Source organism: Cyprinus carpio, chromosome A6 (assembly GCF_018340385.1).
Source record: "Cyprinus carpio isolate SPL01 chromosome A6, ASM1834038v1, whole genome shotgun sequence".
NCBI lineage: Eukaryota > Metazoa > Chordata > Actinopteri > Cypriniformes > Cyprinidae > Cyprinus > Cyprinus carpio.
The window spans coordinates 33,573,329-33,585,382 of record NC_056577.1 but is presented as its reverse complement, the minus strand read 5'-3'; the positions used below and the strand labels follow the sequence as shown (position 1 = coordinate 33,585,382).

The 12,054-nt window shown below is 34.7% G+C and overlaps 1 protein-coding gene across 14 annotated transcripts in view; it reads left to right on the top strand.

Annotated features, from left to right (window-relative positions):
• The window catches only part of LOC109052163 (neuron navigator 1-like), an 87,764-nt gene extending 77,341 nt beyond the window's left edge, over window positions 1-10,423 (top strand). For all 14 annotated transcript variants that reach the window (XM_042759124.1, XM_042759131.1, XM_042759132.1 and 11 more), the window contains 13 exons: window positions 904-1,064; window positions 1,162-1,324; window positions 2,039-2,207; window positions 2,313-2,404; window positions 3,115-3,210; window positions 3,300-3,468; window positions 4,849-5,084; window positions 6,129-6,283; window positions 6,373-6,444; window positions 7,595-7,791; window positions 7,920-8,038; window positions 8,161-8,358; window positions 9,292-10,423. In XM_042759124.1, the coding sequence (XP_042615058.1) occupies window positions 904-1,064; window positions 1,162-1,324; window positions 2,039-2,207; window positions 2,313-2,404; window positions 3,115-3,210; window positions 3,300-3,468; window positions 4,849-5,084; window positions 6,129-6,283; window positions 6,373-6,444; window positions 7,595-7,791; window positions 7,920-8,038; window positions 8,161-8,358; window positions 9,292-9,378 (1,914 nt within the window). In that variant the 3' untranslated portion in view covers window positions 9,379-10,423. The remainder of the gene's footprint in view (window positions 1-903; window positions 1,065-1,161; window positions 1,325-2,038; window positions 2,208-2,312; window positions 2,405-3,114; window positions 3,211-3,299; window positions 3,469-4,848; window positions 5,085-6,128; window positions 6,284-6,372; window positions 6,445-7,594; window positions 7,792-7,919; window positions 8,039-8,160; window positions 8,359-9,291) is intronic.
• The last annotated feature ends 1,631 nt before the right edge of the window (window positions 10,424-12,054 follow it).

The following is a 12,054-nucleotide window of genomic DNA, read 5'->3' as shown; positions in this document are numbered from 1 at the left end:
ATGAATTTGTGTTTTAGTAATATGCAATGCAGTATACTGTACAATATATTAATAGACATATTGACTGAAAAATGAATTTTCCACATGGTGTTTCAGGTGTCCTGTTAACTCGTCATCATTTCATGCATTCTTAAACTGTTTGATATGTGCTTTGTGATTAATACTATCATAACTAATGCATAAGCCGAGCATATTATTATGAACCTTGTCAGAGAAGATGCCATATTTAATTTAACATAGATAAACAGTGTTATTATAGTATAATCTTTAATTAGGATTTATTGTTAATTTCATTTATAATTCTATTTAATGTATTAGTTTAGTATGTGATTTTGTCATTTTTTTGTTTTTGGGTTTTTATATTTCTATATGTCTTTCATTTATTTTTATTTCAGTGTTATTTTGAGCATTTTTACTACTTCACCTTATTCCAGAAATGTTGTCAAGCCAACATTTCTAATGTTCATGTTTCAAGTGTAAGTTTTTCCATCTGTTTATATTTTAATATAGTTTTTCCATTGTTTATATTGTATTTCATATTTATGTTAGTTACCGAAAATGATTTGTAATTGTTCTAGCTTTAGTTCCGGTTTTTGCAAAATAGACATTCATTGTGTTGTACAGTACTACTAATGCTAGTTGAATGCTTTGCTTGAAAATAAAGAGACTTGTTGGATCATTCCAGCTAAAATTCATCTGTTGAGACACTTAATGCATATGCCATCAGAAACGCATCAAATCATATATGCCTCCACTGTGTTTTTTGTTTTGCTATTAGCTGCCATTATGAATCCAAACCATCTAAACGAACACTCTGTGAATTCATACTTGTTTTCATAAGACTCTTTATATAAAGTACTTGCTTTAGTTAAACACTGACCCTCATTTCTCCTCTACGTGCAGTTGAGGAGCTCCTTCAACAAGGCCTTCAGTAAAAAGGGTTCCAAAGCGCCATATGCAGACATAGAGGAGATCGCAACCCCGGTCACATCCGCCCCATCTTCACCCAAAATCCACCATAATGTGGATAATGCCTCCTCTAAAGCCTCGACTTCAACATCAGGGTAAGAAATACAACTGTTGATGTTCTTCACAAGATGATTGGATTTAAGCAGCATTCAGCTTTCATTGTTATAGGTCTGATGTTTGTGTTTACGGCAGATCATGCGAGGGCCATGAGGACACTGAGCATGAAGAGAAAGTGGTGTCAGAGTTACGCTCGGAACTATGGGAGAAAGAGCGCAAGCTGACGGACATCCGTTTGGAGGCGCTAAGCTCCGCCCATCAGCTGGAGCAGCTGCAGGAGGCCATGACCAACATGCAGGTGTGTGTGAGAAGCTGTTCAGAGGAACATCAGTTCATGAGATTGAAAACTGATTTTAGATTAAATGAACACAACTTTTAATTGATCGTCTACAGGAGGGTTTTGTGAAATTGCTTTTGGCTGCAAACACTGATTACATAATTTTTTTTTTTAAAGTTAAAGTGAATGTAAAATTTAATTAACTAATTAATAACAATATTTTTTATTATATTTTATATATGCTTTTATTATTATATATTTACTATTATTGTTTTATGTTATTCTATAGGTGCACTGGTTACTGTAGTTATTAGTAACATAAAAATAAATTGCAAGTGATATATATTTAAATGTATTATTAATATTAACATAATATGTGTATACTGTAGTTTAATAATAATAATTACAAAATATTTAAAATTATACTGTATGTATTTAAAATGATTATTATTGTTAATGATATTATATGGTGTTATGGTTAGTTATTAATAATACAAATAATAATTTTAAATAATTGTAATAAAAAATTATATATATATATATATATATATATATATATATATATATATATATATATATATATTATTATTATTATTATTATTATTATTATTATTATTATTTAGAGACACTGGTTAGTAATAATGATGATAATAGTAGTAATAATAATAATGAACAAAACTGATATTAAATATGTAAAACTTGCGTTTGAAAATCCTTTAATAAATGCATTGACAGATGACGGTGGAAAACCTGAAGGCGGAGAATGACCAGCTGAAGACGGTCGGCCCCTCCTCCAGACCGCCGAGCTCCACCTCCCAGTCCTCTGGGCTCGGTTCATTGGGCATCTCATCACCACGGCAATCGGTGTCGTCTTTCGGCAAAGGACAAAATGAGCCTTACCCAGGTCACACATTTACACACAGAGATTTCATGCACTAAAGTGGAGTTTTCACATCCAAACACTCTTGAATTCTACACGTTCTCACTGTAGTTTCTGTTCGTCTCACAGATGTCTTTCAAAGCCCCACCACAACTCTGCAGAAGGACGAAAGTCTCGTCAGAGTGTTGGTTCGCATACCAAATCAGCACCTATTCAAAGACGTGAGTGCTTTACACAAGCATCTTCATCCTGATGAATCAGCTGATCATGTATTCTACATTATATAACAGATACTTCTGATTCTGAATTCTGACTGGACGGGCCGCATACTGTACAGAATACTATTATGCATTTACATACCAATGTTATTTACAATTGTCATTGTATTGTTTTTATTCTGTATATTATATTTTCTATATATAGAAACCTATTTATAAATATTTTGAATTAGCTCATTTGAATTTTAGTTTAAATTCTAGTCATTTTTATATGTGCTTTGACATTTTTATCAGTTTTTGTTTTTTATAAAATGTATTTGTAGTTTTAATGTATTTGTATTTCAGTTTAAATAATGTAGTACTCCAGCTTAAACTTATTTTATTTCAGTTACTTGACTACTGTATATTTTTGTTTAAGTTTTTTATCTAATCTTTGTTTTATTTCAGCTAACAAAAACAATTATTATTACATTAAACCATTTTATATATTTAATTTATATTGTTGTTTGTTATATTTGTAATATTTTAAAATGATGTTTAATAATATGAATATTTAATTGCAATTTGTAATAATATTTAATTCATTTTTTTATATATTTAAACATTAAAATTAAATATTGAATGTAATTATTTATATAATTATGTTGTTTTTACAACTATAAACAACCTTATGATCTGCTGTAACTTTTTTAAATCAAATGTCTCATTCATAGGAGGTGAAACAGTTGGAGTTTTTCATAGGCACGGTTAAAATCAGCGGACGCACAGACTGGTTTGCTCTGGATTCTGCAGTTATCCAGGCTTTTAAAGTGAGTGCCGTCTGCAGTCTTCTGAGGGACAGACATGAATTCAAACGTCTGAAATGCTTTGTGAATGTGTAATGCTCTTGCTTCTGTAGGAGTATTTAGCGGTGGTGGACCCCAGCTCCAGTCTCGCTCTCTCTCAGGACTCCATCTACAGCTACAGCCTGAGCCATCTGAAGAGGGTTCTGGGAGCTCAGCCGCCCGAGACGCCTCCTGTGCGCCTCTATAGCAAAGGCTCCTCCTGCATCAGCGTGACTCTGAAAGGTCAGTGTGTTGAGGCTGCTGGCTGGCAATGGAACAGTACAACTCCAACGTTCATCTTTTACTGTAGCTATTGGGTCAACTTATGCCATACATTGATACCTGTTTGATGAACATATATATATATATATATATATATATATATATATATATATATATATATATATATATATATATATATATATGGTAATAATAATTGAGATATATATATATATATATATATATATATATATATATATATATATATATATATATATATATATATATATATATTATTTTATTTTATTTTATATAGACACAAAAAATTATCTTGAAGTTTTTACACATACACATATTTACTGTTATGATTGTATTATTTTATACCATTTTAATTTATAGTACTATTATAGTTATTAATAGTTTACTTTTCGTAATTTTGTTGTTTATGTTTTGTCATTTTCATTTTCATTTTTTATAATATTTCTATTTAGTTTAAATTTATTTCTATTTCAGTTTTAGTCATTTTATTACTTTAAATTAAGCTTTTATTTTATATAGTTGTCAAGGCAGCATTTTTCACTTGAGTATAGTTACAAGTCTACTATTAATTAATTTAACATGAAATGAATACTTAATTGTGGACAAATAATATTATGCTTATTTTTGCTCATCTGAAATTTCTTTAGCATATTTATAATTTCTAACAGCGCTCATAAAGTTTCAAATTAACTCTGTCCATAAACTAGTAAATGTTCTGACAGTATTTTTCCATATCAACTGTGAGCCATTATTTTCACATTTCCATCTTCAGTAACCGTCAACAAACAATGCAAACACCCACAGGCAGCGCGGGAGTGCGAATGAGGAATTTTCATAACTCAAATCCCCAGAGAAGAGCAATATAGCGCTAATGTTTCTCAGTCTAACAGCCGCCAGCAGGAGGTGTGATTGAACAGCAGAACACTGCCGCCCTCCACAATCCCATCATTCCTGAGCTCTCAGTCTGATATATGACCCAGGGAATTGGGGCCATTACCCAGACTCCTCTGGGCTTGGTCTAGGCGTTATTTTAAGCACAGGCTCCAACTCTTAAGTTGTTTATTGAAGCGGTGTGATGCTATAGACCACCCAGACTCAAGAAAACACACTCATTTGCCAGTTTTCTCTCAGAGAAAATGTGCATTCCTTCTTTTCTGTGTGCGGTTTCATCCCGTACTACATTAAAAAATACACACACATATATATATATATATATATATATATATATATATATATATATATATATATATATATATATATATATATATATATATACAAATAATATAAGATAAAAGCATCTATAAGACTAGTTGTAAATGTAATTTAAACATGTTATCTGTATTGTACTGTTTGCCCTGACTGCAGGACTGAAGGAGAAGTGTGTGGATGTTCTGGTGTTTGAGACGCTCATCCCCAAGCCCATGATGCAGCATTACATCAGTCTGCTGCTCAAGCACCGGCGCTTGATCTTATCGGGCCCCAGCGGCACAGGCAAGACCTACCTCACCAGCCGCCTCGCCGAGTACCTGGTGGAGCGCAGCGCTCGAGAGGTTACGCCCGCCATCACCACCACCTTCAACATGCACCGCCAGTCCTGCAAGGTACACAGCAACCAAAACATACACACTGTAATCTTCATAACATTCAGTAATATTATTCTAAATTAACATTAACAGGATCAGATGAGAACAAAATTTGAACTGAACCGAGCTGGATAATCCCACTTTGGTCTTTTGTAGAGCTTTTGTACAGCTGAAATTAAAGTCATTTAACTTTGATGACACTGTTACTGAACTAAATTGAATCAACATTGAACTAAATTGAGCTGAATAATGAAAAGCTTTCTGTTTCAGATAAATGCTGTTCTTTTGAACTGTGAAAAAAATGAACACAACTGTTTTCATCATGGATAATAATCAGAAATGTTTCTTGAGCAGCATATTAGAATGATTTCTGAAGATCATGTGACACTGAAGACTGGAGTAATGATGCTGAAAATACAGATTTGGATCACAGGAATAAATTACATTTTACAGTATATTCAAATAGGAAACAGTTATTTGAGATTATACAAATATTTCCCATTATTACTGTTTTTACTGTATTTTGAATCCTTAATATTATTTATAATCATATTAAATATTAATATATTTTGTAATATATAATAAAACACTTCTGTCTAACTCTTGAAGCTTGGCATTGTGAGTAGTGAGACTCTTGTATGAATCAAATTATAGCTGAATCAAATTTGTTTCATAATTGATTAACTTTGCAGCATTAACCATGTTATTAAACTAAATTAAATCAACACTCAAATGAACTGAGCTGCAAAATGACACTGTCATCTTCTGTAGAGCTGAATGTTATGGCAATTTCTATTTTTAGGAGAATAGTAATATGTATACTTTTATAAAGATAGCATTTTTAATTAAACAATGACACTTGTCTCCTGTACAGCTGCTTTACATCTGAAATTGAATTTGTTTCATAACTGATGTATTTTGCAAAATTGCTTCTCTTTTTTTCTTGTTTCTGTAAATCTGCTTTGAAACAGTCTGTATTGTATAAAGTGCTCCATAAACAAGTGTGACTGGAGTTGACTTGACATAACCTCGGTGACATCACAACTCTTTTCATCCCAACAGGACCTTCAGCTCTATCTGGCCAATCTGGCCAATCAGATCGATCGGGAGAGCAGCACAGCTGAGATCCCATTGGTTGTCATCTTGGATGATGTGCATGATGCAACATCCCTCAGTGAACTTGTTAATGGTGCTTTAACCTGTAAATATCACAAATGGTGAGTCTAGGAGACTCTACACCAAAATGACCGTTGGGTTTTCCAGTCATCTCAAAGGTGATAAGAGCTGTTTTGTTTCTCTTTTTCAGTCCATATATAATAGGGACAACCAATCAGCCAGTGAAGATGACCCCTAACCATGGCCTACACCTCAGCTTCAGGTGGGTGCTTTTGTCCTCCTGTCGAGCATCAGTGAGGGACAGCTGGGACGTGTTGCTCCTCCTGATTGAGGATCATGTGCTTGTGTTCTGATTGTCACTTTGGGTGAGACTAACACGTGCTCGCCTTCACACTACCTATATACCGCAAAAGGATGCCTAGTTTTCATATTTCATAGTGTTAAAAAATGTGTACTTTATTATGCCTAATATGGCCTAACTCACTTTTTCAGCAAATAATCACAAACCACAATTCTAATCATAGATGTGCTTTAAGCATAGTTTCCTCTCTCGTCTCTTTTTTCAAACATAATAGATATCAAATAATGTCACTATAAATAAAGGTTGCATGTCCATTTGGTCATTTATTTGACAAGTAGCCTTGATAAGCAGGGTAATAGCCAGTCAGTTGGTCGTTATTGCAAAATGAAGCTCTTCAGGATAATGTAAGGCCTTGGTCACTGTGTTGGGGTTTATTTTTACACAATGACTGGCTGACTGTACATTAACTTTTATGTTGTTAACACACATTTATAATACAATAGAGTTTAATGTTATCAAAGCAAATGAGATATAGGCTGAGTTCCTGGTTCTATGAAGCCACTCACTCAGAAAAACGCAGTAGGCTCTGATTGGTTAGCAGGCTCAGTGTGTTTGTGATTTGCTAAATGCCTAGTGCACGTTGTCCGGAAACGTCATGCCCGCTTACCATTACGGATAGTTGTGTGTTCGCGGGGGCGGGGTTTATGTAAACATCGGGGTTAGTGATGTCACAAACCCAGGAAGAAGCTCGTTGTAGTCCCTACCAGCTGTTTTTTGTAGTCCTTAAATAGTGATTTCTTTAAAAGAAAATATCTCCCTTTGCATTGAAGAAACATTTTTTCTTTTTGTTAAAAACAGTTGCTCTTTACTGTTTTTGTGGACATTCTTGTTTTTCATGATTTTTTGATGAATAGAAAGTTCAAAAGAACAGCGTTTACTTAAAATAGAATTTTTTGTAACATTATAAATGTCTTTACTGTCACTTTTGAGCAATTTAATGCGTCCTTGCTGAATAAAAGTATTGTTTAAAAAATAAACACCGAGCCCAAACTTTTGAACGGTACTATATTTCTCAATTTTCATATTTGTTTTATATATTTCCTCTATACAGGATGGTGATGTTTTCCAATAACGTCGAGCCAGCAAACGGGTTCCTGGTACGTTACTTGCACAGAAAACTAATGGAGGCTGAAGATCCCAGGAGCATGAAGAATGAAGATCTGCTGCGGGTGCTGGACTGGGTGCCCAGACTCTGGTACCACCTTCACACCTTCCTGGAGAAACACTGCACCTCTGATTTCCTCATTGGTAATTTTCATTATTATACCAGCACATATATTGGATGAGAATGAGGAGGCATTTATTTCAATAACAAGCTTGATGTGCCTAATAAAGTGAGCATTTCATCGATGTGTGTCCACTCTGTGTTGCTGCAGGTCCCTGCTTCTTCCTGTCCTGTCCAGTTACGGTAGAGGAATTCCGCACGTGGTTTATAGATCTCTGGAATCACTCAATCATCCCATACCTGCAGGAAGGAGCCAAAGATGGCATTAAGGTGAGTCAAAGTAGCTTAAATGTAAAGAAAAAAATATTCATCCAATTTATGCGTCGGTCAGAATGCCACTGTCTGAGTGGCCAGTTTTTAGGCTGAATGAGTGTGAATGTGTGCGTCTGCAGGTTCACGGGCAGAAGTCGGTGTGGGAGGATCCGGTGGAGTGGGTCAGAGGATCTCTGCCCTGGCCGTCTGCTCAGCAAGACCAGGCCAAACTCTTTCACCTGCCTCCCCCGAGCACGGGTCCCGGCAGCCCCAGCCAGCCAGGAGACGACCGGCCACATAAGGAGACGCCACCCAGCTCCGTCGAGTCAGATCCACTGGTCAGTGTGTGGATTAGGGCTGAAAATATATATATATATATATATATATATATATATATATATATATATATATATATATATATATATATATATATATATATATATATATATATATATATATGCAATCTGAACAAATATTTTGAAATCCTGTAAAGATGCGAGTCTGAGCGTTGTCACTTTCCAGACGTTGTTTACGCTCTAACAGAAACATTACACACTAACTAAAGTTCAAAAAGTGAAATCATAATCAACCACCCCGTTAAGAAACTTTTTTGTGTATGCTGAAAACAGTTGCTCTTTACTGTTATTGTGGACATTCTTGTTTTTTCAGGATTTTTTGATGAATAGAAAGTTTACTTAATTACTGTAATTTAATTACTTTTCCCTTGAAAAAGTAAAGTAAGGGATTACTCATACTTTTTTTGTAATTTAATTAGTTACTTCTGATATAAATGCATTAAATACTAAATAGACTTTAGAACAATTCTATTTAAAACCATAGTGAATTTAACATCAATGTTAAAATAACCTCACCCCTTTAAATACTTTGGTCAGTTTAAGAATAATTCATGCAGTTTAATATTATTAATTTGAAAGAGCATTTTCATGTCTATCCATGTGTTGTTCAACTGATCGAGGTCGATATGGGATTTAGAAAGTAATTAGTAAGAAGTAATGCAACACCTTTTTAGAAAGAGTAATGAGTTCAGTAATATAATTACACTACTGAACATGTCATTATTAGCTAGTAATTAATTACTTTTTTTACAGTATCTTCCTCAATGTTGCTTTTTATATACGCACAACTCAAACCTTAGTTCATTCTTTAGTGGATAAACGTATTAAAACGAGTAAGTAAATATGTTTTAAATAGCTTCCTCCATATCAGTGCACACTGCATGAGAAATATCTCATTTTCTGCTCTTTTCCCAGATGGCTATGCTGTTAAAACTACAAGAGGCTGCCAATTACATTGAATCACCAGAGAAAGAAACAGATCCAAGACTCCCTCCTCTCTGAACATCCGACTGACGTTCCCATCATCTCCTCCATCTCTCCTGCCGCCCATGTGGAGGTCCAAACACCTGCAGATGACACCGTACTGTTACTATAAATGCTGTTAGTGCATTTCACACTCTTATTTATTATATTATCCATCCCACCTTTTTCATTTCAGTCAAATGTCCCTTACAGTAAAGTACTGTGGTGGTACCGTGGTACAGTGATGCTATCAGATGGTAATACCGTGGTGCTTTCTCATATGGGGAGTTGACTTGCTCTGCAGTATAACATGCTAAACAACCGTTTTAAAAAGCATTTTGCTCTATTAAAGTTATTATGCATGTAGCATGCATAATAATGAGCTCCTACAAATTGAAAGACTACATGGAGTATTTATACTATGTGGAATATTTGTTCTAAAATTGGACCAGGACCTTTAAAATGAACTAGTGATGGTTAGAATAGTGGTTAAACTGGTAGAAAAACTTCTGAAAGAAATTAAGACCCGTTTCAGCACTTAAATCTACACTTTTCCATATGCATTTATTTAATGCAGAATAGTTTAAATATTGGTGGTTCTCCTTAAAACTATCCATAGAGCATGGTGCTGAGTAAATAATATGGTATTATCATGTTAAATACCACCAGAGCCAGTTTTTCCATGGTAAATTTTAGTTTTTACCATATGGTACTTTTATGTAAGGGCTTGCAAAAACAATAATTTGTCATGAAACGTAACTCATTCTCCCAAAAAATGATGATGAAAATGATCATTTTATAGCACTTCTAACTGCATATTTCTGTTTATGGACACTTTAGTATGTATGTAATTCTCTGTGTGGGAACCTTTACTGTTCTACTGCTGCCCGTATTAACAGCTCAATGATGCAGGTGCTAAAATCACTAGTGTGTACTCTTGACTTCATCTCATGGCCATGGATAAGAGCCAACATGGGAGGTATTGGGAAATATATCTCACTTAATAATGTAACACTTAAGCCTATGCTACAGGCCACTTTAGCCTATGCTGCTTTTTGTACGTTTCATTTCCATCACGTTTGAATATGGCCACAGCATGAGCTAGTTTAACCCCAGAAACACTTATGCAGACTGCGTTACTCCTTTTCTTCCTCTTTCTAACACAGTGAATGCCTTATAACAGACTCTAAGTGTGCTATCATGTTCCCTCCTCACTCTGTAGGGGGCAGAGTTAAGCAAAGTTAAGAAATGAATAGGCACCTTTCAATTTATGAGTGTGAATCTGAATTTGATTGGCTACAAACAGGATGTTGGATTGGATTTTGATTTCAAATGAAAGTGAGAGGAATTTACTGAATTGCAATTCAGTCATGCAGTCTTTGAATTTCATTCCAATTTAATTCTAATTCCTTAAATTTCAATTGAAAGTATGATTCTGCTTGACCCTGATAAAGGAAAGCGTTATCCAAACTGAAGCTTGTGTTCCTTCAAAAGTTCCCACGGTTCACAAAAGCACCTCAGTAACTCACTGTAAAAAAAACAGTGGCCCAAACGGACCATTTTGTGCACTTTGATTTACTGTAATGATACTGTAGAGCCGTTTTACTTGGCTTTGACACTGATCTCAGCTCAGGGGTTTGGTTATCTCAGGCCTCTAATTAGATTCAATACAGCTACTTTCTCAGTTACTGCTCTCTTTGTAGCAAATGGTGCAAATGTAGAAAACCAAATACTCAGTGGTATTTATTTGAAGAGACGTTCACCCCAATAAAGTGCACACGGAAGTGAAGACGAATATCATATTTGATTATTTGGTGCTATCCAGTATCACTATTGGAAAACATGACTTGGTTTAGCAAAAATCTCACTTGACATCCAATAGCCTTAGTCTTGTGGCATTTAAGGGCATCTTTAGGTACAACCAAGTGATAATTTTATTTATACGATCCTTATAGTGGTTTCTTTAGATGTAGTTTAGTCATCACACTAAAAATCCACCACTTGTGTCAAAGTGAATCAGCCTCCTTTTTAATGGTAATCCAAAAACATATCAAACCGTACAACATTTCTCTGAAGCTTACGAGTAATATCAGAGTCGGCAGTTCTAATGAGAGTAGTGTACACTACATCCAGAGATCCTCAATGCTCACAGAAAGCAGTGGTGGACCAGTAATTTCCCATCTCTGTACCTGAAACATGCATGTAGGTACGATCTGGGCTACTGAAGTTAAAATCGAACTCAAATCATTCCATTCTTTTCTATTCATCTATTCTGCATTATCATTACTCTACAGTGTAAACATGATTTCCGTAGTTCCTTCTCCAAGAAATGAGGGATTGTGGAGTTTATCAGGCAAATAGAAAGACTCGTAATGTTCAAGATGGCAAAATGATTTAGTTTTTTTAGCTTCCTTCGGTTGCGCTGCTGCTGCTTCAAATCTAATATGTGACATTTATATTTGACTACATTCCAGACATAAGACGGTGTGTCAGTGGCTTTGGTTGCTTTTCTGCTGAAGATCATAGTTGGCCCATTTGCAGTTTCATTCTTGCTACTGCAACAAAATATTTTGTTTCATAACCACAGCATGTTGGTGATTTACACTGATATTGAATCTGGATCAGCGAATAAAGCTAATCATTGAGGGAATACTGTAACTCTCATTCTGTTGTTACGCGAGCAGTAGAGCGTTTTCTTCATCAGCAGGCTATTCT